The sequence below is a fragment of the Clavelina lepadiformis genome, chromosome 2 (genome assembly GCF_947623445.1).
Source record: "Clavelina lepadiformis chromosome 2, kaClaLepa1.1, whole genome shotgun sequence".
In the NCBI taxonomy this organism is placed as follows: Eukaryota; Metazoa; Chordata; class Ascidiacea; order Aplousobranchia; family Clavelinidae; genus Clavelina; species Clavelina lepadiformis.
The window spans coordinates 22,838,741-22,866,317 of record NC_135241.1 but is presented as its reverse complement, the minus strand read 5'-3'; the positions used below and the strand labels follow the sequence as shown (position 1 = coordinate 22,866,317).

The window sequence follows — 27,577 nt, the reverse complement described above, 5'->3', positions numbered from 1 at the left end:
GCTGTTGTGGTTTAACAGCGCGTGTCAACTTTTTGCCAAAGCCGATATTTTAACCCTTGACGGTTTGTTTTGCCGATATTCGCGCCATAATTTCCATGAAAATCGTTAAAAAAGTTGACGATTCTGCCACATATACAATTCGACACTGATGGTTCTGAATAAATTGCAATCTGTACGCAAACACACAACAATCGTCAACAATAGACGGTGATGCGCAAAATGAAAATAAAAGGAAGGAAAAGAATCCAATAGGCAAATACGTTTACGCTAATAGGTAAGCTCCGGCTATTACGTTATGTGCTATCAATGTGTCAATAAGGTAATGTATTGTGAGCAATTAAGGTTATGAACGACTTCGCATTTTGCAATGAAAAGAAACGAAAGAAATCATACTGCACAAAAAAGACTTTGTCGAGGCCCGGAACTGTAGAATATTCGTACAGGGTATTCCCCGAAACGACGACGATTACGTGCACGAACTGTCAACGTACGAATTGGAGGTCGGCTCTGGAAATTCATTTTGCGGGACTATGCTTGCTATCCAGCTTTCGTATTTTGATATTCGAGTGTAAACGCCCGGTCTGTCCGCGATTCCGCATCTTCGGTCGCCAAACGATGTCAACCCGGCCAGGTACCAGTTACATTGGCTGCAGCGTTGACACATAAGCGGCCCTCCGCTGTCCCCCTGGTAGAAGAAAATTCGGTGTATTGGCTACAGGTTAAATAAACAAACAGTAAACCCTGCATGATCAAAAATCCAAACTAGATGTTCGAAGTGAACATGCAGCGGATAATGCGCAGAAATGAAAAGTCTGATAAGGTGCTTTCCAACCTTTGACGCAATTTGATTACACGTGTGTTTAAAAAACAAAACCGACTTACATTGCAGGAGTCCACTCCCCCGGATATTTTTCCCGCGCATATCATGCCACGGTCCGGGTTTCTACCGGTAGGGAGACTCGAGGAATAAGCTCTCTGGCAGACTCCGAAAGGCAAAGTACGTAATTCTACTTCTTCAAGATCGTTGGCTGCGTCTCCACCGCCGAGTAATTGCGCTGTTAACAGAAGTACGTTTATTCAAATAATACAAGGAAGTGTTTTATATGGTGGTCGGTCAGTTCAACCCAAGGATTAATTATTCAACCCACAAATATTGGTGGGGTCGTCTTAGGTTTAATCGTCCGTGGTTTGAAGCGACCTGAAACCGTTTTATGGAATTTTAAGATGTCTCTGACGACAGATGAACACTTACTCAACCCCCATCCGGCGGCTGAACAAATCACGTCATCAGGAGTCGTTTCACCAAATGGCAGACATATTGGCTTGACCGTGTCACTAAACTGGACTGGAGTTTCAAGCTAAAAAAGTTTGAATGCGGTTTTATAATGTGAGTAGGCTGCATGCTTCTCCAACGATCAAGTTGTTATTATTCTGATTGTTCCAGGCTGTGTTGCGTCTATACACGCGATTAACTGATCCACAAAAATAAGCTTTAGTCTTTCGATGCCAATGGTTTTGATTAACTCACCTCTAACATTGCGATATCGTGGAATGGGAAATCATAATTCGGATGAATATGAACCCTAGAGACCCGTCTTTGCGCGTTCGGCGTGTCGTACCGACTTATAAGTCCGAATTTTGCAATGATGTTGGAATGACTGATTCCACTGCGATAAATCATACGACACGCTTAGTTCTCGCAAACCGTTGAACAGCACGAAATAAGAATTGCCAGAACTTTAAGTAGAGTTCCACAACTCTTGTCGTGGCCTAACCAAGTCGTTACACTTGCATAGCTGTTACCTGAAGCAGTGAGCTGCGCTTAGAACGTGCCGGTTGCTGATCAGGTTTCCACCGCAAATTGTATTCGGGGTTGGGTTAAGAAGAACCTGCCAGGGATGATTTTTTTTAACTGCTGTGCCAATTATTTGAAATAAACAAAGACATACAAAATTGTCTGTAGCTTAACTATACAAGTTGAGAAAGTACATTTGGTGCGATTGTTCATCCGATTAAACTAAGTTCCTATGAAATGTTCATGTTATAAACACTTCCACCAATACAAAGAAATACGCCCACGAGTTCTGTTACTTTGTGTATGACTCAAGCTATTAGCGTATTGCGAGTCATTTCTTACCATCCATGGCCACTGTCGTTCCACGGACCGCACTCCGCCCACAATACGTCCCTGCAGGCCGTTTATCCCACACTCTTGGCCACCTTTGGACTCGCAGCATTCTGTTCTACGGGCTTTGTATCGCATGAAGAATGGATTGGTACATTCCGCTGAAAGTCAATGTGACTTGTTGGGTTATTTTGTACGTCCTATAACGATGCCTGTTGGTACTGATATCAAATTGTTGTAATGTGTAAGTAATGTGCGTTTGTAAAGGTATAATGCGTAGATATCTGTGTGATTCGTTTTGCAAGAATATGGCAAACATTCCCAGTTTTTATAGAATATTTTACAAAAAAAATATATATATAATAAAAAATAAAAATAATCAACCAAAAAATAACCAATGTAAAGTTATTGTAGTTATCATGGTCGTTGTCAAAAGAAGGTGTCGGGACTTCCTGAAGACTCAAACAATCAGTTACCTTGTGGGCAGGCGCCGTTGTTACAATCTTCAGTATTGGTGATTCTGCCGTTGCTATCAACCTGCATTCTTGAGCCATCTCCGCAACTGCGTGAGCATTCGGTCCATCTGTTAGAGACTAAAGAAAACGGTTAAGTTGCGGTAGGCTGTAATTAATGGCGCAAGTTCTAATTCAGTCCTATTTATAGTCGCAAGTTTATGCGAAGCAAACAAAGTTAGTCACTTAAGTTGGCGGCTACAGGATGTGACGCAGAACATGCTAAAGGACTTTACCGCTGCACTGTCCTTGGTTGCAGCCCCTCTTTAAAACGGTGGCCACGTTTCCGCAGTTGTTGCCACGGCAACTGCGGGTCTTGCGTTGTTCTCCTGGTCCACATTGTTGGTCACACGCACTCCACGACGTCCAGGTCGACAGGGTATCTGGGGGGCACAAAATGGTTCACGCTTTGTGTTTCTTGATTGTGCACCATTATCAAAAACAGCGTTCGGTGTCGTATCAGAACCATCATCACTGTCACATACGTTAAGTCCTTACTGCTATATGTGAGTTGTTATGTGATATGAAGTCTAATGCGCGATAACTTACTGTCGCATGCTTCCTCGTTGCAATATCTCTCCTGCACAGATTGCTGGCCTTGGCACGGGCTTCCAGAAGAGCAGTCTCGCACCCTGGTTTGTGTTCCTCTACCACACGGGCGCGAACACGAACCCCATTCGCTCCAACTTCCATCTGCGTACATTTTGACACTATTTATAGCGCGTTCTTCAACTACTGCTTGTCGCTGGGTTGACTTACAGCCTATCACTGCAAAGTACATTTGGTCGCATGCTTTGACTGATGATACCTGCGTTACAAGGTCCATTATTGCATTCAACTGTATCAGCATCGGGTCCGTCACAAACCAGTCCGTTGGGGCATGATCTGGTGCGCATTATAGTGCCGGGACCACATGCAGCAGTGCAAGCTGATGCTTGCCATTCATTCCAGGTGCCTAGTTTAATATTTTACGAGTTTGACTTTTCACATAAAACGCCATTAACACCTTAAAGCACTTACACAATTACACGAGGTAAAACATTTTTACATATATAAGACAACAGTACTTTGACAGCCACAAACAAATGACTAAAACCACGAACAAAGTTTGGCAAGTGTTACAGCAGCGAGGAAACAAGTGAGTCAAACTGTGGGAGTTGCTTGCTACGAATTCCCTTACCGCAAGTGCATCCTTGAGAACCGCAATTTCTGCAAGACAGTTTGCAGAAGTCTAACAGTGCTCCACCCGGTTTGTTGCAGTAACCGGACGCAGGAGTGGCCAAACTCGAGCACCAGCCTGCACCGTCTTCACAGGACGTTGTTCCGCCATTGTCACACGAACACCTGTGTACAGAGATTGATGAAAAAGCAGCATTTTTGCCTGACTTCACTTAGTAGCTGCTTCCAGTGTTTTTTCAAGGTGATTTTGTAGGGACCGAAACGGCACTTTTAATTTCCTTAATGGTCATTTCAAATCTATATTAAGCTCATACTACTCCTAAAGCTATAGCAGGGAACTAGCAGTTACTCGTTGACAGCAACAGTCTCTAAACATTCCTCATCAGTCGCCAAGGTCAAACCTAAACAAGACAGTGCCTGCACAATCTACTAGCGGTATTCTACAAGACATACGGGCACACTGTTGGTATGGTGCAAGTTATTTCCTGCCGTTCCTCAGTCTTTCCACCTGGACAGGTCCCTTGGCAAACTCGTGTCCTAACTCGTACACCTCTTCCGCAAGTGACGTCACAGGGGCTATAGGGAGTCCAATCACTCCAACCCGAGTCTACGTAGAAGAATTCACGTGATCCAATTGGATATGAACAATGATGACAATTCACATTTATTTCAGGTGAGTTTTGCAATCTACCAACACTTATGAATACGGCAGAATTTATCAATATTAACCTTGGTCACCATAACTTGGACTTAACCGACATCAGCAAACGTAATTAACTAATCCGCATTAATAAGCAATCATAAAACTACAACAATAATGTTTTGGTTTGTTGACATTTCCTATTTTGTGGGGCACATTTAAACTAGACACCTGATTTACAAACAGGATAAGTTTTTTTCAACGTCAAACTTTGCAGTTTACAGCTTCATAGCATGTAATTACCGCAGACACAGTGCTCTACTACAGTGGGCCATATTTTGGTGCACTCGTTAACTTTCACTAAAATAGTTAGATAAAAATTACACATAAAGAAATCGTAAATTTGTTCCGGATATAGCATAGAGCAATGGTTCTTAACCTTTTCTGCTACGGGGACTACAATTCTTTAAAATATGGGGACCCTTCGTTTGGGCCATCTACAAAACAAGGTATAATAAAAAGCGTTTTAACACTTCTTCTTAAAGGCCCCACATTTTTCACTGATGACCCTGCTAAGAACCACTAACATGGAACAAAGTCAGTCAATATAACACATTTACTTTGACAAGGCTGTTCATTGCAAGAGACTTCTTGTGTGTTTTTTCCTGCACAACCCGGTCCATTTAAGCAGGTTCTTGTCTGAGTGATCATTCCACCACCACAAGTCTCGCTGCAAGTTCCTTGTTTCTGCCATCGATCCCATTCTGATAGATCACGCAAAATATAAACATGAAATATTTATCGATGAAATACTGTAATTTCCGCAAAATTTCAAAATAGCTTCAGAGAAAGTCTTTTCTCCTCTGGCTTAAAAAGTCTTTGTACAATTTCAACACAGAGCTGGTTCCTCACTCTGTTAAATTCCCAACTGGGCCAACAACCCAGAGGACGAAAAGAATTTTGAAGGGTGAACGAACAAATTACAATCGTCTAAGACAGATGTGTTGACAACAGCAGCCTGCAGGTCACTGTGCCTATTTTTCGTGATGTTTACAACTTCATTATCAAGCGTAACGTAACTTCAAAATTCCTAACGACCGTGAAATGTTTTCTTTCAAGTTTTAGCTTCGTTTCTCGGACAGTAATCTGCCCAATAATAAAAATAGGCGCTTGAGCGAGTTCTACTTCTGAAAAAAGTGAATAGTTGTTAAAACGTTGGCTTTTAGCGCCACATGGCACTACGTGTATCTCTTTACATTTTCGAATTTCTCAACGCACTCCCCAAATATAATAACCATTGGCGTGTTACATGAATCCTTGCGCTGAAGCAATGTCAAAGAATGCGTTATGTTTCACTAGTTTCAATAAACGTTTAAGTTTGAGATTTATCCTACTGTTTGTCTGTAGTTAGTGCTGGCAGAGAAGGACACGTAGCCTTCATGGAAGGCAGGTCAAGTGGGGTTTATTGACGCAGACACTTAACCTACCAATCGGAGATCGCCCCCGATCTATGAAAGGTTAGGAAGAACCGTTTGACACACAAGTTGCAGTCGCAAATTTCAAACGGATGAACTTTCTAAATAACACAACTGTTGAATAGGTTGCATGCCATACTGGGAACTATTCATAAGTACAGGTGATAGAAAAATAAGTGTCAGCAATGCCCGAAGCCGTCATTAACTTGGTAAAACGCTGCTAAAATTCAACCTATGTGCTCAGACCTCATTTTACCACGCTCAAAATTAGTGGTAGATACACTGCTGTGGTGATTTAAAACAAAGTTACTCGACACTGTTATGAACATGCCTGGACATGGATCTTCGTTGCAAGGAACTTCTTGTGTGGTTTCTCCTGTACAACCCGGTCCATTTAAGCAGGTTCTTGTCTGAGTGATCATTCCACCACCACAAGGTTCGCTGCAAGTTCCTTGGTTCTGCCATTCGTCCCATTCTGGAAAAGTGTCAAAAGAAATTCCATATTAAACTGAATTAGACAATTCTAGAATAATTTAAAATTAAATATGTGACTGTCAAAAACTGTTGAAATTTGAATCTCAAAGAAATACCTGGACAAGGTTGTGTATTGCATGAAATTTGTCTTGTTCTATCTCCATTGCAGTTGTTCCCGGTAAGACAATCTCTTTCCTGATCAATGTTTCCACCGCCACAAGTTTCACTACAGCTGCCAACATTACGCCATTCTCCCCATTCTTGAAAAGTTTGTTAATATTCCTTTTTGAGTTTTGAACTTTAACGTAATTTTAAATTTAAAGTCTAATCACTTAGTCTAAGTGAATACAAGAGTCTAAGCCGTGAAAAAATAAAGAAATTGGAATCAGAAAAGTCAATTTTATTTGGTTCGGACTCCACAGCATTTGTGGAAGCTTATTAGTTGAGTAAATTTTCTCCATGATCTGCGTGACAATATGAGTGAAACATTTGTGGAAATATTAATGACATAGAAAATAATTTATATTACTGGATATGTTGAATTGTTCCCCGTGTTAATCTTTTACAATGATATACTATGGTCACCACCAGGCGTAATAATCATCAAACACAAGGCACAACTGATGAAAACAGAACCTTATTGTCTATTTAACTTCCTTGCCTCCATGAAGTTAACCCGAATGGGTTAATGAAACGTCGGCAGACAACAAAGCTCTGTTTTTTTACTAGTTGTGCCTTATATTTGATAACTTTTATAATAGGATTTATTATTTTTAGTATTTGGTCCCATTAAAACTTTCTATGTTTTGCTTTACATCTTAAAGATTTTTTAATTTGCGTGAATGGTGGTACTCAGATTTTAGTTATGACATCATAACATAGCAATTTCCTCTATGAAACGAATTATTCTATTCCTAAAGTTAATTGTATATTGACATTGAAATAAGAACTTGAACAATCCACAGACAATTTCTTTCTTGAATGTAAGGTTTGATGGTTTCCAACTGGGAACTATTGATGATAAGGAACAAGTGCCAGCATTAGGCAGCAAAGCCCAAAGGCCCAAGGCAAGGCTGTTGTATAATCTGTTTTCTTTTTTTATAAATGATATCCTACTAATATTACAAGATTTGTATTATTTTATTCAACACTGTTATGAACATGCCTGGACATGGATCTTCGTTGCAAGGAACTTCTTGTGTGGTTTTTCCAGCACAACCCGGTCCATTTAAGCAGGTTCTTGTCTGAGTGATCATTCCACCACCACAAGGTTCGCTGCAAGTTCCTTGATTCTTCCATTCATCCCATTCTGGAAAAATAGCAAAAGAAATTCCATATTAAACTGAATTAGACAATTCTAGAATAATTTAGAATTGAATTATATATGTGACTGTCAGAAACTGTTAAAATTTGGATCTCAAAGAAATACCCGGACAAGGTTGTGCATTGCATGAAATTTGTCTTGTTCTATCTCCATTGCAGTTATTCCCAGTAAGACAATCTCTTTCCTGATCGATGTTTCCACCGCCACAAGTTTCACTGCAGCTGCCAACATTACGCCATTCTCCCCAATCTTGAAAATGGTTTTAATGATCGTTATCGAGTTTTGAATTTTAACTTAAGTTGAAAAGGAAATCACTTGAATAGTCATAAAACTGATGAATTATGAACAGATGGTAAATGCGCTCACCAGGCCTGGTTAATATTAAACGAAGCCATGACTACAGTCATTGAAACATATCTGTCCAAAAAAAATTGAGTAACTATTACAGCTTGCACAGCTGTTTTGCGAAATACATTGAAAGCTTATGAGCTCGACTTTTCTTAACACAAAACTTCAATTAACATGAAGTGACTTAACCGGCGCTGGTAATTACTGATTTCTAATTAAGTTAACCAACTTCATAAAAACGAAAGAACATGTCAAATTAACCATGAAAAAAATGGTGTTTCTACAACTGTGTGATAACAAAATAGCAATCTTTAAACTAAGAAAAGATTCACACAACATAAATTTAGCAGAAGTCACTGAAATTATCACCCGCGAGCATTTTTTTGTCAAAAACTTTGTCTAAATTACCAGTATTTCAAAACCTACACCTCCGATTACCAACAGCAACACCGTTAAACAGAAAAGCGGAATGAAGCGAAAAGCGGAAGGAATGAGAAAATAAAAGTAACACAAAGAAGCCATGAACACACCTGGACATAGCTCTTCATTGCAAGGAACTTGTTGCATGGCTTGTCCAACACAATCATTTCCAGTTATGCAGGTTCTTGTCTGAGTGATCATTCCACCGCCACAAGGTTCGCTGCAAGTTCCTTGGTTCTGCCATGGACCCCATTCTGGAAAAATGTCAAAAGAAATTCCATATTAAACTGAATCAGATAAATCTAGAATAATTTCACAGTAAATATAACAGTGTTATAACCAAGCCATTTTTTATGACTAACACAAAATCGAGTCAAATTAAGTTCAGTCAAGTAAATTGATTTAAGTTAAAAAGTTTCCTGATGGCACACCATGCATTGTGTTAAGTTGGTTATCATAACATTACGGTTTTCTCCGAAATAGTCTGGTTTTTATTTGTTTTAGACTCTGACTTAAGTCAAGTCAAGCGTGACAAAATGTAACTCCTTCTGTCTCAAGTTAAACAGATTCTTGAGTAATTACAACACTGAAATATATGACTGTCAAAAACTGTTGAAATTTGAATCTCAAAGAAATACCCGGACAAGGTTGTGCATTGCATGAAATTTGTCTTGTTCTATCTCCATTGCAGTTATTCCCGGTAAGACAATCTCTTTCCTGATCAATGTTTCCACCGCCACAAGTTTCACTGCAGCTGCCAACATCCCGCCATTCTCCCCATTCTTGAAAATGGTTTTAATGATCGTTATTGAGTTTTGAATTCGATTTAGTTTAAAACTTAAAATCAAAATCTCGACTGTCTACGTCACTTTCACATTCATGACACTTTTTTAGCGTTTTTGTAGACGAATAGAGCCACAGTACTTGTGAAGAAATTCATATTTTAACTTTCACAAATACTTTCCGAACCAACCTTCGTCTCCTGGGCAAAAACCCATACCACAGCTTTGTTGTTCAAAAAATGGTCCAGAGCATCCTCCTCTTCTGTTGCAATCACGGTATCGATATTGCACGCCACTGCCGCCACAGGCCACAGTGCAGTCAGTCCATGGGCCATAATCACCGTAAACAGCTCGATTGTTGCCTGGTGTATAACAAAAAGTATTTTGAGTGATTATGGTCTTATAATTGTGTGGCATGTATCGTTATTGCTACACCGAATACTCACGGCAAGGGCATCCACCACAGTTACCACAGGTTTTACGGCAGCGATTTCTGTACGTTGAACCAAAAAAATCGCATCGCCAATTTACGCAATTTGAATCTCTGTCTCTGCAGCAATCACATCTAAATAGAAAATTCTTTTTGTAAGAACATATGACTAGCACACTTCAAATGAACAACTTCAAAACACGCGGTTAACCACGACAGTCATGAAACAATATACATGATGAGAATCCTTGTAAAATGTATCAGAAGTATATTAAATATTATTAAAAAGTAAGTGAAAGTATGTGCCCCAGTAGATTGTCTGAAATATTATACTGATGACAAGAAGAATTATCTAAATCTGGTTTTAAAGATGTAGTCAACACAAACTTTTTACTTTGTCCAACACACACTCACGGGCAGTTTTTTTGTTGAATGCACTCTCGGTGTTCTAAAATTTTGCATCCCGTTCCACAGCTTCGTGATCTTGTTTCCACGCCGATACCACAAGTTGTGCTACAATCACTCCATTCACCCAACGGATCAACTGAACACCATTAATTCAAAAACAAGTTTTTCCTTAACTTAATGCTGCCATTTCTCATTTCGAGTAAAAGAGAACAACATCTTGTAACAAACAACTGCCTTCAAATGCAACCAGTTATACCTGGACATGGCCCTTCATTGCAAGAAACTTGTTGTGTAGTTTCTCCTGCACAACCTGGTCCATTTAAGCAGGTTCTTGTCTGAGTGATCGTTCCATCACCACAAGTCTCGCTGCAAGTTCCTTGGTTCTGCCATGGACCCCATTCTGGTTGATCATAAAATTAATAACATGCAAATTTAACACAAAAAATTGGTATTTTCCTCAACCGCTCTAAATAGATTGAAAATAAAGTATCCATTTTTAAGCAGAGAAAAAATTTGTGGAGTTTTAATTGGAGATTATTTCGCACCAATCATTATAAAAGCTAAGTTTTGTGAAAAAAGAAATATGTACATGTTTTAAAGTTTGAAGGCAATGTTGTCAAAAGGAAATAGGGAAAAATGCTCCTATTAAACAACTAAGAGATAAACATAGCAAGACGTTTTGCTTTGATAGCTGCATTTTAAGAATACGTGTCTGGAGCTCTACTCATTAAACTAATAAGTTTTAAATTTTGTGATGGTCCCTTTTACATTGACTATAAAAATAACAAACTCAAAACCAGTATACCAAAAATAACATACCTGGACAAGGCTGTTCATTGCAAGAAACTTGTTGCATTGCTTCTCCAACACAATCATTTCCAGTTAAGCAGGTTCTTGTTTGAGTGATCATTCCACCACCACAAGGTTCGCTGCAAGATCCTTGGTTCTTCCATTCGTCCCATTCTGGAAAAATGTCAAAAGAAATTTCACTTTAAACTGAATCAGAAACAAAAAACACTTATTTTATTCAAAATCTGAAATCCTTTTCTACAGGAGAAACTAAGGAAAATGATCCAATAAAACAACTATGAAAGAACATAGCTCAATGATGTGCTTTCATGATTTAATTTTAATAATTTGACTCCAGAATAGTAAGTCTTAAACCACTGACTTTTAAAACTAAATTAGAAATACTGTTCAAGCCTCTTCTACAATTAGTATCAGTTCTTAATTAAAAAAAGTGAGTCAACATGACCACATACACACCTGGACAAGGTCCTTCGTTGCAAGGAACTTCTTGTGTGTTTTCTCCTGTACAACCCGGCCCATTTAAGCAGGTTCTTGTCTGAGTGATCATTCCACCACCACAAGGTTCGCTGCAAGTTCCTTGGTTCTGCCATGGACCCCATTCTGATAGATCATACAAAAAAAGAAATATTTACCAATAAAATATTGTTACTTCCATGAATTTTGAAAATGGTTATTACCACGTATAGACAGTGGAAGACATCGGACTAACCTGCATCGCCTGAACATGATCCGGTACCACAGCTTTGTTGTTCAAAAAATGGTCCAGAGCATCCTCCTCTTCTGTTGCAATCACGGTATCGATATTGCACGCCACTGCCGCCACAGGCCACAGTGCAGTCAGTCCATGGGCCATAATCACTGTAAACAGCTCGATTGTTGCCTGGTGTATAACATAAAGTATTTTGAGTGATTATGGTCTTATAATTGTGTGGCATGTATCACTACTGCTACACCGAATACTCACGGCAAGGGCATCCACCACAGTTACCACAGGTTTTACGGCAGCGATTTCTGTATGTTGAACCAAAAAAATCGCATCGCCAATTTACGCAATTTGAATCTCTGTCTCTGCAGCAATCACATCTAAATAGAAAATTCTTTATGTAAGAACATATGACTAGCACACTTCAAATGAACCACTTCAAAACATGCGGTTAATTACGACAGTCATGAAAAAACATACATGATAAGAAAACTTGCCAAATGTATCAGAAGTATATTAAATATTATTAAAAGTAAGTGAAAATATGTTCTCCAATAGATTGTCTGAAATGTTTTACTGATGACAACAAGAATTATCCAAATCTGGTATTAAAGATGTGGTCATCACAAACTTTTTACTTTGTCCAACACACACTCACGGGCAGTGTCTTTGTTGGATGCACTCTCGGTGTTCCAAAATTTTGCATCCCGTTCCACAGCTTCGTGATCTTGTTTCCACGCCGATACCACAAGTTGTGCTACAATCACTCCATTCACCCAACGGATCAACTGAACACCATTAATTCAAAAACAAGTTTTTCCTTAACTTAATGCTGCCATTTCTCATCTCGAGTAAAAGAGAACAACATCTTGTAACAAACAACTGCCTTCAAATGCAACCAGTTATACCTGGACAGGACCCTTCATTGCAAGCAACTTGTTGTGAAGGTTCTCCAACACAATCATTTCCAGTTAAGCAGGTTCTTGTCTGAGTGATCGTTCCATCACCGCAAGTCTCGCTGCAAGTTCCTTGGTTCTGCCATGGACCCCATTCTGTGAATGCAATAAGTCACATGCAATCACACTAAGAAAATTTTCTTGTAATATCATTAGACATAACCCGTATGTGTATACAGCAAACTTACGGGCAGCTCTTGAATCACAAGGTGTTTGATTGCATTGTCTTTCTTTTTTGTATGACCCAGTACAACCATTTATTTTGTTGCAGGTACGATATCGATATTGGGTTCCACCACCACATGATACAGTGCAGTCATTCCATGGACCATAGTTACTGTAGCTTGCAGCTGCCCAATTCATAATGATTGCATCATAATTCATAAGATTAAAGGGCCAGGAGAATTGAACTCAAAACTTTAAAAACTAACCAAGCTTTTAGCAATAGAAACTTTCCGATATCACAAAATGAGTAAGCTGTCCTGTTGTATACTAAAGTTATTATATTTTAAGGATCGAGACATACCACAGTTACATTGATTTGTACATTTGTCGCATGTTTTTCTGCACGATGGAAAGTAATTATTGTTATTGCATAACCCATAAAGCTTGACAATATTGCAATTGCTGTTGCTATCACGACAATTGCAGGTGCACCTTTATAAAAAAAGTAATTTCAGAAACTTTTTGACATAGCCTATTTATAATTATACTCTTTTTTCCTCAATTGTCATCAATGAAACATGATGTCATTATCAATTAAAAAAGTAACCTTATCATAACAAATAAAAATACGGAAGAAACTTTAAGTAGTTTCCCCAAGCAATTTCAACTCTACTCACGGGCAGTCTTGTGCGTTGGTGCATTCTCTGTCATCGTATTCCGTACATCCCGTACCACAACTTCTAGTTCGCGTCTCCACGCCGATGCCGCAGGTTGTGCTGCAGCCGCTCCAAGGGTCCCACGAATTTCCACCTAAAAATTCAGGGTTTGTTTCAAGATGGAGTTTTAATTTTTTGTTTGGGTAATAATCTCATCAGATTATTATCGATTTGTGAAGACCGATTACTCAAAAAATTTTGACTTTCTTTAAATATTAAAAATATTTGGAAATAGTTCGGATATAGACACTTTCTATAAAGTATTTGAATTTAGTAGCTGTGCCAGTAGTTTCATGCACACTTAAAACGTTTCTGTTACTTCTCCAAGACAATAGTGATTAGTAATTCTACAAATTACATTGATTTTTCTTCCAACCGTACAACTACAAATAACAAAAAGTAATGCAAACAATTTATCAAAACCATGCTCTGAGTCTGCATTCATCCTGCAACAAATCAAAAATTTAGAAAGCCAACACCAAAAAAAAACAAAAAACGATGGCACTCACACGCAATGGTTATACTGTTAAGCAACTTTATCTCAAAAAGTGATTATTACACTGAACAGTTATGGTGTTTGCGATTGGCTTAAATTAGGATAAGATTATTGGTAATTGAATATTGATTGTTTATTTATTTGTATTGTTTATTTTTCGCCATTAACTGTCCAGAGCAAAAGTTACGATGCTAACCGTTGTAGTTATAGCACAATAAAACACATGCTCACGAGCAAGAAAAAGTGGCAAAGCCAAAGGGCAAAAAAACCTGCAAGATAGCAATAATGCTATTGTGCTATAGGACGGTAGGTTAGTATTGTCACTAAACCCACAAAATAATTCCGAAGTTTAACGAATTTAAGGGCAGAATAACACAAACAACTGCACTCTTAGAAGATGTAGAGGACATGTTTCCTGACATTAAAAACATGCATTCTAAAGGCCGAAATAAATGTATAAAGTGACATGGTTAAAATGACAACGAATATCTTAAATACACAAGAAATGGGAGTTTAAAGAAAGCCGCACAAAAGAAACTCCATCCTAGGGACCGGAGTATCGTTTCTGCGGCCAAGAGTGGACTCGATCTCGAGGCTGACAAGTGCAATAAAAGATAAACAGTACGAATAAAAGTATAATAAGGTCTTTAAAAAATCCTGCCTCTACATTCCCTCCAACTGCAGTATTTGTGATAAATAGTGGATACGCCGACTATGGCGTATACACTCTAGCGATTACGATAATTATGCTAGATTATGATTATCAAATTAACGGCTTTACCAATTCATTGAATAAAGATTTGGCGATTCTTTTAACCTAAGATTAGGCAGGGCAAGGTTAGTTTACATTAAAAGAAGTTGGATATCAAAGAATCTTAATTCAAATGAGAAGCTCTCCAGCTGCTGACAAAGTAGAAAGTTACCCCGTTTGACAAAATGGACAGGATTTGCTATAAGGGAAATACCCTGTTTTAGTCCGGGGAGTTTAATTTTTTCCGGTGTTGTTGTAGTTTAGGCTCCGCTTACCTACACTACAAGGACCTGGATTACAAGACGTTTGCCGCGTTTCCCTCCCAGTTGGGCATATCCTAAATTGATCAACAATGCCCTCGCCGCAAGGGACGCTGCACTGTCCTTCGTTCTGCCATGGGGTGTTGCATTCTGCCCAAAATAACAAAGAATTTGAATACGAATTTTGCTTCACTAATTTGTTCAAAATTTTTAAAGGTTTGGCTGCATTTATAGACGGTAAACTCGCATAGATACCTAATCTAAATGAAAAAATTCCACTGAAAGCTAACCAAAACTTTGATCCAGAAACTACCAGCGTACTTTGCAAAGATATAACTTATATTATCCAACAACTGATGACAATTTTTTCACAAAAAAAGTGCGACAATGCTACTACTTATTGCTTCAACATTTCCGATTTCCATTTCTAGAATCATTTTTTTGGTTATCATTTGTGGAAGCGACCTTCATAAAATTAGCTTCGATACCAACCTGCCGGGCCAACGTTACACCGGAAACACGTCAATGGGCACACTTGAGTAAGAGTTGCTATCCATGCTGGGTTATTGCAGGCATTTCTGCTCGCATATATGAAACAGTAATCAATACTGTCTCTGCATGCTGGAAAACAATTCAAAACATCTCAAAGAAGTTCCACGCCATGTGTTATAGTTTTGGCCAGATGTTGGCGCTAAAGGGCAATATTTTGGCAATAATAAATATTTTGCTGCTTTCCTGAAGGGACTTATCGGTTGTCATTCGCCTCTTTGATAATAATAATAATTAATTAATCCCGTTTTCCGCATTTTTTTTTTATCTGGATTTTATTATTTTGTAACTGGTGGTGGTCGTTTGGAGACAATGTAACTGAGTTATGACGATACTATTGTGGCAATCACAATAGTTTAGTTGAACAAGTTCACAATTTTCTGTCACTAAAACGCTAAATATATTGTAACCATGCTAACCATGCAACATCGTTTCCTGTGGATTTTATTTGCATGCCAATAACTTTCCAAACTAAAACACCATTCATCATCAAACGATGCTAAATCGGTCCATATTTGTTTCATCAATCAAATTCACCGCCAACATGCTTAGCATAATAGAATGTCATTACCTTGTCCGTAAGTAGAGCGGAAAAGTATTGAAATCTGCAACCATCCAAAGAGAAGCAGCAAGGAAAATCTTGAGACCATTGTAATCTATTCTAGTCGCATGTAAATACAATTGAAAGTTAGCTCTTAAACTGTCGTTTGCATGTCAATACAGTCTATATACTACTGACAGCAATAGGCTACATAGCCTATATAGCCTAAACAGTCAGGTTGGTTGCTAAAAAACTGGTTGTCTTGGTAAAATCTAAAACTTCTTGGTTATGATCCTTCATCTTTCTTAAAGATCCTTAACCATAAAACTAAACCTTAAAGTTTGTCTAATTTGTAATTTTACAAATGATCATCCGTTTATGAAAGCTTTGACACACCTGCTATACCTTGCGGGTTGTGTCGACGCGTTTAAGCCTTACACCGCGTATGACATCGCTCTAACAGAAACGTTTTGAAAATATTTTTTCCAAAAATCAGTATCGTTTCTAGAAAACCACAGTCAGAGCATACAGAAAGCCTGCGGGTAAATATGAACAAGTGGAGAAAAGTTGATAGTGACGTGAGACTAAGATAAAATCAAACCTGTGCCGAATGTGGTGACTTCAGCAAAATAAATGAAAAGACTTTCGATTACCCCACGATCAAGGATGGCGATTATCGCGAAACGCAAGAAACAACGACGTCATAGCGTAGTACACCAGCTCTCGCCCTTGCCTGAGGACATCGGTGTCAATTCACACGAGCACACGTCACACGTCACGTCACGCGCCTCTTGGTTCCAAAATAAATCGCCGATGTCCACGAAACAACACTTTATAGAGCTTGAATTTATAACTTGCTGCTAATTATAAAGCTAATGTCCATGTTTTGGAACGAAGCAAGTCATGCGATGATCTGTTTGTTTCGGCAGTCGATGAACAAAAAGCATTTCCGGTATTTCTTGACGTAATTAAATATTTCTTCGTTTTTGTTTACGAAGCTGAAGCTATTTGTGCGTGCAAAAGATTTAGTGGAAAAACGCTACATATTTCAAAGTAGAAAACGGTCTAACTCAAACCTATGTGTTTTCGTGTACACAGTAAAACTTAACCACATAAAAAGTAAAGTCACTTTAACAGAGGATTTAAATAATCATCGGGGATTTATAAAAATATAAATATAGAAAATCATCAAGTTAATTTCATTTGACTCATCGCAAGAAGGTGGCGACGTAACAAATATACCTGCATTGCATACCTATGGATTTTTACTTTACTTACCTTACTACCTTCCTTTTAACTTACTTTTACCTACCCGCATATAGCTAAGGATGTTTGCGACAATTGCTTTCTAACGAAAACGGCCTTTTCAAGAATTAAAATAACTTTAATCCTTAACATTGAAACCTGCTGGCAACGGAAAGTGCACTTGTAAAACAACTTTTCTTCAAAAACTCGCCGTAAAATCGTAACCGAGATAAATTCCAGGTGCAAAATTATGGACTGAGTTCTTCATTTTCTAGACGCTAACCGCACCTAGGTAAAAAGAAAACCCGCTTCTCGTTACTGATGATGAGATAGTTCTTGGTAAGACCTGCAATTATCCCAGCTTGATGTGGAAGCGGGTTTTCAAAACCAAATTTGCTTTTTGATCATCTTTGATTGTTAAAACCGTAATGGTACGCCTGGGAATGGCTATTTTTCGAACAAACCTCCGTGAGATGGCGGAGACGATAAAGTATTAAACAACATGATCATTACTCGACACTCCCGTTTTTTCAACACAACATAACGAGATATATCGTGACGCATCACGCTCACAAATTGTTCTTTATATAGCGGTACCTTTCGCCGATTTTACTCCACCCGCCGGGTCCAGGAGAAAACACAAGCGGAAAGAAGCCCGGAGGCAATAAATTTCCGAAGAACTCAAATTCCAATTCGACCGCTTAAATCTATTTTCGACGTTTAGACCGCGTTTTTGTGCATGATTTAGCCGGGGTTTTATCCGCTCCATTCCGCGTCTGTCTGCAAAGCGTTCGGCCTCGACACGTATCTTATAAATAGATGAAAATCAAGACGATGACCTCAGGCAAATAAATCAACGGGAAAATAAGTGTTAGAAGAATATTTCAGTTGTTTAACCGTCTGATTAGCGCAAGAACGCTCAAGATTTTCTACATTGTATGCTGCGATTCTTTGAATCTCTTGCATTAATGAGTCATAATGACCGTCTATTAAATTATGACCAAGAAATGGGCGTTATGGCGTCATTATGAACGATTATTTCAAGTGAAAGGCAATAGTTACCTAATGATTAGAACAAAAATCGCCCGGTGTTCATGAAATATCGCGCGATGCAATAAAGAAACTGACCAATCATAAAGCGTTGACGCCTGTATTGAGGCACATGCGATCACAAAACGGAATTTTATTTTATCACCAACCGATCGGGTTCTTCACAGAAATTTGCCTTTTGGAAAAAGCTCCAGAAAAGCAAAATAAATATCAGGTTAGTAGCTATCTCAAATTCCTTCTCTAGCAGGAAATGTCATAAAGGTTTCTCTTTTGACGTAACAACAACAGGAAATCCGTGAGCTGACAACTGGCAGCATGACAGGTTTCCCTTCACGCTCATCTGTCATACTCATAAAGTAAATAAACTGTTCCGTGTAAATTACTTCGGACGGATGAAAGTTTTTCTTCTCTTTGTGACGTCAGCCGCCGTAAACTGGATTTATTTCGAAAAAAGCGCGATGCTGTCAAGCGCCGTTGCACGTAAAAACACAGCAATTGATTTGGACTTACAATTCTTTATGCTCAATAAAAGCTATACAGTATATTGCAACAGAAATAAGACGAAAATAAAGGAAACAGTCAAATGGTGACGATGGACAACAACTCACTCGCGCATCTAAACGTTACCAGCAAAATGTTATTTATAATAACCACAACAACCTACCAACAAGGAACTTTCGGAACAGCTAAACTTATCATAGAATGCTCACTAACACTATAATATACCACAAGCAAAAAAGTACGGTGATGATTGTTACATTCTTATACGCCACATTCTTAAAAATGCGCCACAAAATTTTCCGAGCAAGATGATTTTGATTTCTTTTTCTCCAAACGCGGCCAAAATTGTCAAATATTATTGTCCAATTCTCTGAGCAGTTCACCCGGTGGTCAGGAATAAGTGTCTGCTTACGTGCACGAAGTTGATTCGCTAAAGGAGGGTACGTCCACTCCAACCCTGGACAGCCAGCTCTCGTAATTGACCACCCTGGTGTACACTCCAGGGAATAAACGTTTACCACAGTTTTTGTCCCCAAATGACGTAATTCCGGCAACCATCCAAGCACATGACGAACATCTCTGGCACAGCAAAGGTCCGCCGCTATCACCCTGTCAAGTACGTAGAAGGTTAGTTTCTTGCATCAGAAAGACTGTTATTAGTCACAAATCAAGATTCAAACGTTTGTCTACGCGCCGGTTGATGTGATTAATATTATCTCGCAGGTTTAAGCTTGCAGAGAATATTCAGTTGTCGAGACCATAAAGTTTACTGACAAATGCAAGGTCAAGTTTCAAGCGGCAAGTCAAATCGGGGTAACATGAATAAATGTCGGGTTTTCTGGATCTCCTCTTTGCCGTAAGAGTGTAGCCTTTTACGAAACAGTCAACAACAACCGGCTATGAAGTTTAGCGCTGTGTGCACCTATACTTACCGTGCAAGAATCTAGACCACCAGACAAGTGACCCGCGCAAATCATTCCACTCTCCGTCAGTTTGCCAGGAATGCTGTCGCGGTAAGCGTTTTCGCAAACTGGGAACGGCAAGGTTCGAATCTCGACTTGTTGTAAAACTGACGCCGGCCCTTCGCCTGTCCTAGCTGGAGAAAAAGTTATATGTTCGTCGATGGTTGGGATTATCAACTAAGTATATCTGAACGCTAATCACCATGCAACCGAAGGTGCACCCTTTTCTGTTTCAGCGAATTGTTAAAGCCAAAAGAAATAAGCTCATTGCAATATCGTGCAGCTTTCAAATATAGAATAACGAGGACGCTTTGAAGGAACACAGCATAATCGACGACTATGCGAAATTTGTTCATGTCAAGACATTGTTTTGATGATTTTTACTCAACAACAAACAACAAAGTAAAACCAGTTGCCATAGCAACAACACTGCACTTACTCGAACCCCATCCCGCCACCACACACGTCATGTCGTTGGGGATATTTTCACCAAGGGGTAAGCAGGCCGGTCGAATGAAAACGCCTTGAATATTGACCGGTCGTTTGAGCTGGTAAAAAGAATCAAAATCAGCAAAGTAATAGTCAAGTTAAGCGTTTTATATAAGATTAAAACAAAAAATTCATTCAATTTACTCATTTAGCAACGTATTTTAAGGCTCTGAGCATGCTTCTAGTCACGCAACATACAAATTTATCATTTTGAAAACCAGTGCCCAGCGCGTACAGCAAGAGCTTGGGTGAAAGACCGTCTGTAACTATTAAGTCTTCATTCAAACAAATAGGGAATGCAATGAAGGATACGAACCTTTATAACGGCTATATCGTGCACAGGGAAACTGTATTGTGGATGCACACGCATCCAACGGGCCTCGGCTATGATCACGTAATTTGCGTTATCTTTGAAGGTATGTTTGCCGAGATGAACTTCAATTTGATTTGCCGTGGTGTCTCTGTAAATAAGTGAAGTTTGCGTCGTTATAATGCCATACTAAATGACGTCGTAAAGTTAAGCATGACTTACACTAGACAGTGAGCAGCTGTGAGTACCAGATCTTCGCTTATCAAAACTCCTCCGCACAGTAACTTCTGTGTAGGGTACACTTGCACCTACAAAGAACATGACACTTGTCTTCGAGATTTCGTTCAAAACAAGGCAACCTTTCAACCCAAACGCTTATAACGCGCTGGTTGAAATGAATCTTAGTTTAGCTGGAGTTTCGGGATTATTTCTGAACTACGTCCTCACCATCCAAGGCCACTGTTTCGCTTGAGAATCAATTCCTCCAATAACTCTTGGAAGAAACTTGTCGAGCGAATTAACACCGCACGCGCCATGCGTAAGCGTACCAGCGTCGCAGCATTCGTGCGCGCGTTGACCGTATCGTCTAAAGTAGGGATTGCGGCATTCATCTGAAAAGTGAAATTAGTCGCTTCCCTGAATTATACTGGAGCTAACGGCGCGTTGTAAACGTCAATATAGTCGTAACAGTCTCAATTATGAACCATACTGACCTTTACGGACATTTGTTTATTTTAAAAGAGCTATAATTGCTATTTACCAGGATCTGCTTTGTTATATGATCTGGTATAGAATCAAGAACTTGTTAGAGCCTGTATATACTGTACCTCGAGAGCAGTTGCCGTTGTTGCAATCCTGGTATTCGTATCCACCTAGACCGCTGCGTCTTCTGCGCGTGCCCTGACCACAACTTCTGGAACACTCGCTCCATATCCCGCCGGCTGAAAACAAACCATCGACATCTTACGATTTGCCAAAAAATTGTTTAATTGGAGTGGATTTAGGTTTCGTTTGTCAGACTTCATTAAAGCCGCTTTGATGACGACATACTTGTGCAGAAACCAAGATTGCAACCCCTCCTAAGCCTAGATGGGCCCTGACAGGTGTTCCCCGGGCAGGTTCTTCTCTTAGTCTGGGTTCCGGGTCCACACCTGCGGTTGCAGTTACTCCAAGAACCCCATGCGCTCCAGTTGGCGCCTGTGGAAAGTAAAGAAAACGTTTCAACTTTGTACATGACGCAACAAGCAAAGAATCCTAAATTACTCGGGTGACCGAAACACTTCTTCGTTTGCTGCGTTTCAAAACAGATTAATTTCCTGTTTAGAATTATTGTGTTGTAGGAAAATTCAGATAAAACTATCACTTTTTCAAACGCTTTATCTACCGTGTACTGCCATGCACTATGTTACAATACTATAGAATACTGATGCAAAATAACAGGCAACTAAACAAATGGAAAAAATAGTTTTCCCAAGTCCAAACAGCACTAGTGCACGAAGTGGTTAACTGTTAGTCCACTACTTGTAATTACTACTACTTGTAGTTTTAGTCTCATTTTTATTTTATATTATATCGATCAATACAAACAAGAAGGCGACTTGACATGCCTGGACAAGGCCCTTCATTGCAAGGAACTTGTTGTGTGGTTTCTCCAACACAATCATTTCCAGTTAAGCAGGTTCTTGTCTGAGTGATCGTTCCATCACCACAAGTCTCGCTGCAAGTTCCTTCGTTCTGCCATGGACCCCATTCTATGATGTAATAAACACTTAATTAACTGAGGAATAGTCTAACTCTCCGTGGTATGCTGTTGGTGTCAATCACCAGAATCCACAATTCAGACAAGCAACCATCCATTTTGACTATACTTTACACCGTACTTGTGATAGGCCTAAGTACTAGGCTACTGACAACATATTAAGCTCTTCTACAACTTACTGCAACATCAAAAACAGAGGCAAAGTATACAATATACTGTTCTTAGTGTAACTATGCTTTAATACCTGGGCAAGCCTGCGCGTTACAAGGCCTCGTCCTGGTGCTTTGACCCACACAACCAGGACCATTCATGCAATCTCTGACTTGGTTTTGAATTCCGCCGCCACAATCTTTGCTGCAGTCGCCGTCGTTGATCCAGTCGCCCCATTCTATGTAAGTTTAACACGGATGAAACTGATTGTACTTAGTTAATATCCGAGTTTTCTCATAACATGGAGCAAGTGTTTTGGTACGCACTGTGACACATCGCAATATTACCTATTTTCACATAAAAGTCCAGTAGTTATTGGAAAGATACTCATGAAAATATCTTTGAATATACCTGGGCAAGCCTGCATGTTACAGGGCCGCGTTCTGGTGCTTTGACCTACACAACCAGGTCCATTTATGCAATCCCTGACTTGGTTCTGAATCCCGCCGTCACAATCCTCACTACACGAGCCGTCATTGCGCCATTCGCTCCATGCTGAAAAGTGTCAAAATTTTGTAGGCGTTATTAGCAGTTGTCTATGTTAATTCTAAAGTAAGATATAAAGCTTATTGCATTATTCAGTGAATTGTAAAAAAAATGAACTTTGTGGTTTTGTCGCGTTAAAAGAAAACAAATGTTGTTCAAGTCAGCAAAAATTTTACTGTTTTCAAAACAAGACTTTGGACTATATTCAGTTTACTTTATCAATCACTTACCCCACACTTCACTTGATTGCTAACAATCACAACTCTATAGAAATGAAATAGGCCTACCTACTGTTACTCATAGGCCTAGTTAGCCGCCGTTACGTTAGGCTTTCAATGTGTACCTGGACCAGGGCATGCATTCCCCCCACATCGTCTCTCCTCTCGGTGTGAACCAGGACAACCTGCTATTTTGTTGCAGTCGCGATATCTGTACTGGAAGCCGCCGCCACAAGACACCGTGCAATCGGTCCACGCACCAAAATCACCGTAAGTGGCACCTGAGACGGCGAGGGTGGAAATAAAGCCGAAGCAGTTTCAAATTTATAGTTTTAAATGATTTTAACAACAACAACAACCGGATAGAGAAGAAATGCGGAATTATGTCATACCACATTGACAAGCCGGACAAAGACCACAACTCGCTGGGCAACCGAACTGAAATTGTTGAAAAAAGCAATAATAACCAGGGTTGGAAAGCACGAATCCACAGCCAGGTCCGTCTACACAGTTGCAGGCGCATCTGCAGCAATGATACACAGAAGCGTTATTATACTTCTACTGTATCTGTATCTGAATCATGCTAACAATGTGGCTTTTATGAAACGACATAAATTTAACCCTTTTTTCTGGTCCATCACAGGTTTAACAAAACTACGTGCACAATCTCGAACAGAATGCTTCTATAACAGGAAAAGCCACACCTTAATCGAGCCACAGTGATTTTTATTTTGTAAGCTCTACTCACGGGCAATCTTGTGCGTTGGTACATTCTCTATCATCGTATTCTGTACATCCAGTCCCACAACTTCTAGATCGCGTCTCCACGCCGATGCCGCAGGTTGTGCTGCAGCCGCTCCAAGGGTCCCACGAATTTCCACCTGAAAATTTATTACGTAAAACGATGACGTTGCTTGCTTTCGCATTTCGTAACAAGGATGTCATGTAGTTTCCAATCACAGTGCATATAACCGCGTTTAAACAGTTTTAAACTTATTGCAAACTTTGTAACTACGATGTTTTGATTTTAAAAGCCTCGTCATAATAGGCCCATAATGTATAGGACTGTAGATTATATAAAAATAGGAGAACCTGGGCACTCTGGTTTAAAGCACGATACCGTCCTTGATTCGGTCTCGCTTCCGCATTGACGTTGTTCATTGATCATTCCCTCACCGCAAGTCATACTGCACTGACCCGCGGGTTGCCACGGTTCACATTCTTTAAAATATATGTTGTCTCTGTTGATATGCTGACGACGTTTTTGTATTCAATGAAAAGCATCCAACAGATGTGCGGGGTTTCAACGTAAATTATGAGTAAGCTTTCGATATGACATTTAAGTATGTACAAGTGGGTGCGGTTTTCGAACCCATATCATTTACCTTCGCATCTCGGGGGAAATGGAACCCATCTTGCGCGATTGTTCCTATCTGTACAAACCCGGTCTCCAGTACTGGAAAGACCGAAGCCTTCGTCACAGTTGAATGAACAAGTGGAGCCGAGGTCTCTACCGCTCGTGCAGAATTCCACTTGTCCGTTTGTGATCGATATCTCCGGACATTGAAGGTCAGCTGATGGAAAAATTACTCAACATTAACTTAAACCTTGCAAGGTACGCTTCAAGACGAGCAGAAAATATTACCGCTTGTGTCATTCTACTTATCCATTTATGATCGGAATCTCCACTGACGCAGAGCATCATATATAAATTAAGCATTGCATAAAACTATACAGTAATATGACGGCGCTTGTTTAGAATCACCTATAGCTTAAAACGCGGAAAGGCAACGTGTTCGAAAAGAGTAGAGTAGAGCAGTGACAGTTACTTGTAACTATGTTAGAAAGCGTAAAAATTCGACAGAAGGTTCTACGACAACAGCAACAGCAACAGAAATATCGACAACATTTTAATCCGCGTTCATTTGGCGACATTGTTCAACCAAATATAACCGAAAACTGGTAACGTAAGCAGACGTTACCAAAACAAGCACCACGCGATTACGTGGTGTTTGTTTCAGAGAAACCATCGTTGAGGTGCTGTTATGACCTCATATATCTTCAACAGAGGACAATTCCGTAAACACCAACTATTCTCAACAACAAGACAATAGATCACGTTTAACTTTAAATCGAGGGCTTCAAACGTTTGCATTTCAACAACTTGCAGTGGATTTGGCGCATTCTCCCAAACGATAGTCACGTTTTGACATAACGCTTCCGAACCACGCAAGCAACCAGTTTGCAAGTATTACGCGGCCCTGACTACAATCAATACAGATCTAGTTAATGAGATTATTTGATTTTACAGAGCAATGTTGTTGGTGCCAGTACCTGGACATTCTTCTTCGAAACACGGAGCTGTTCTGGATTCAGATTCACTTCCGCATTCTCGTCTCTCAAGAACCGTTCCTTCCCCGCATGTCACACTGCAATCGCGCACAGGTTCCCACGCTCCACATGCTTTAAAAAGTATGTGATTTCTGTGTTGTTATACACGCGATGTCTGTGTTATTGTATGTGGAATGTCTATGCTACTAGTTATTATAATGAGCAAGATATTTACGTTAATGTAAGAAATAGCTTTCACAAAATCTGAAATCTACTTCGCACTAATCCTGAACGACTGCAGGTTTCTAAACACCTAGAATCGACGTCATTTACCTCGGCATCTAGGGACAGGCGGCGACCACGTTCCGACATTGTTTCTTTCGATACAAACCGAGTCCACAGTGCTGGAAAGACCAAAGTTTTTATGGCAAGTGAATGAACACGATGAGTCGAGGTCTCTGCCGCTCGTGCAGAATTCTACTTGCCCATTTGTGATCGATATCTCCGGACATTGAAAGTCAGCTGATGAAGAAAAACAGTAAACATTAATTCAGACTGTTAAGTATCCCACACAGATTGCAATACCATTTATAAAAGTAGAAGTATTATGTTGAATCAGTGTTATTCAAATAGACAACAGCACGTCAACGATTTCCGAAAAATGGTTTGAGAGTAGCGTTGGCGGTAACCCCCAATAATTAATCATATTACGCGTTTTGAGATATGCATCTTCAATGGACCAGCAGGTTTGCCACGTGCACGTAAGCAATGATTGAGATGTCTATTGAGTGCAGTGTCAGCTTACGTACCAAAAATATCGCTGAATATGTTGACTACGGTTAAAACTATTTTAGATAAACGCTCTGTTCAATTGATAGAACGACGTTGAATTACGTTGGCAATCGTTGAATCCACATGTGCCGGCACAATTCTCTTGCATAAATGGGATGAACAAGCCGAAGCTACAATAGCCCGAACGCTGGAAATTTTGGCATTGTATTGGATCAATCTCGTCTTGGCAACCTTAAGTTTTAGGAAACAAAAAAGCTCTTTTAATTCACAACTAGGGTACCGTGTGTAGAACAAGTTACAAGTATACAAGTATGTAGAATATACTCAACGGCTTAACGTTTACACAAAGCTGACACAGCAATGTGCGATTGCAAAAGTTAATTTTTACCTTGGCCATTTGATAATCCTACAAAAAGCGCGGGCAGACAAATTAACAAACATCTGACTACGCACATAGTTATATGTCAGTTATGCTGCGCAAAGTAATACTTAATAACTAATAATAATAGCTTTTAACTAATATTAATACCATAATAACTAATAATAATATTAAAGTAATAATAACTTTAAACTTTTAAGTAACGGTGAAGCAAACTGATAACTTTACTGAAATAATAATCATAAACTGAAACTACCAGTCATCAGTCCCTGACAAAACATACATTAAATGACTATACAATGATCTGTCAACAAACTGCTCTGACGGCGACCGAGAAAAATAAAAGCTTCCCAACACCAAAGCTCACTTCAGGCCTGTGTGTCTGGCTCATATGTCCCACTAATAACATGCACGTTACTCTGCATGCTATGATACGAATCAGTCAAAAATACTTTTGTCCGTTTGCGCGATTGAGTTACCATGGCGACGTCGCAGAGTTCTGTGAATTCAATCGACGTAGATCAAACCCGGAGGCAGCGTTTTCGCCTCTTAAGTCGCCTTCATACGAGGAAATACTGTTACAAGACTGGTCTCCAACAACATCAGAGGATGTGATGTAATCACGGGATTAATCAACAAGCTTACGGACAGATTGTAATTAATGATTAAGACTTAACGCCGATAGAAGGATAAATTGCGGAGTTCATTCACCAGAAATGTGCAGGATATTAATGCGATTTTCTCGTAACAAGAATGGGCTGTGCGGTTGACTAATATGACG

General features: G+C 39.5%; 1 protein-coding gene across 7 annotated transcripts; it reads right to left on the bottom strand.

The window, feature by feature from the left end:
* Positions 1-118: 118 nt before the first annotated feature.
* Positions 119-26,962, bottom strand: LOC143444875 (uncharacterized). 7 transcript variants are annotated; one of them, XM_076943661.1, is made up of 40 exons: positions 26,806-26,962; positions 26,520-26,648; positions 25,959-26,147; positions 25,629-25,757; positions 24,680-24,868; positions 24,387-24,515; positions 24,043-24,175; positions 23,687-23,817; positions 23,420-23,575; positions 22,942-23,085; positions 22,625-22,768; positions 12,539-12,682; positions 12,289-12,418; positions 11,892-12,010; positions 11,637-11,807; positions 11,384-11,527; positions 10,937-11,080; positions 10,374-10,517; positions 10,124-10,253; positions 9,726-9,844; positions 9,471-9,641; positions 9,136-9,279; positions 8,608-8,751; positions 7,835-7,978; positions 7,571-7,714; positions 6,522-6,665; positions 6,263-6,406; positions 5,077-5,220; positions 4,270-4,423; positions 3,818-3,981; positions 3,446-3,592; positions 3,187-3,330; positions 2,874-3,020; positions 2,602-2,718; positions 2,138-2,286; positions 1,804-1,889; positions 1,529-1,667; positions 1,253-1,358; positions 883-1,055; positions 119-685 (listed from the first exon to the last, which is right to left on the bottom strand). In XM_076943661.1, exons 1-40 carry the CDS (start codon positions 26,870-26,872, stop codon positions 467-469), a joined length of 5,709 nt encoding a protein of 1,902 aa, XP_076799776.1. In that variant the 5' UTR covers positions 26,873-26,962; the 3' UTR covers positions 119-466. The 7 variants fall into 7 exon arrangements, with proteins under 7 accessions (XP_076799776.1, XP_076799777.1, XP_076799778.1 ...); XM_076943662.1 differs by lacking the exons at positions 6,522-6,665; positions 7,571-7,714; XM_076943663.1 differs by lacking the exons at positions 7,571-7,714; positions 7,835-7,978.
* Positions 26,963-27,577: the final 615 nt, after the last annotated feature.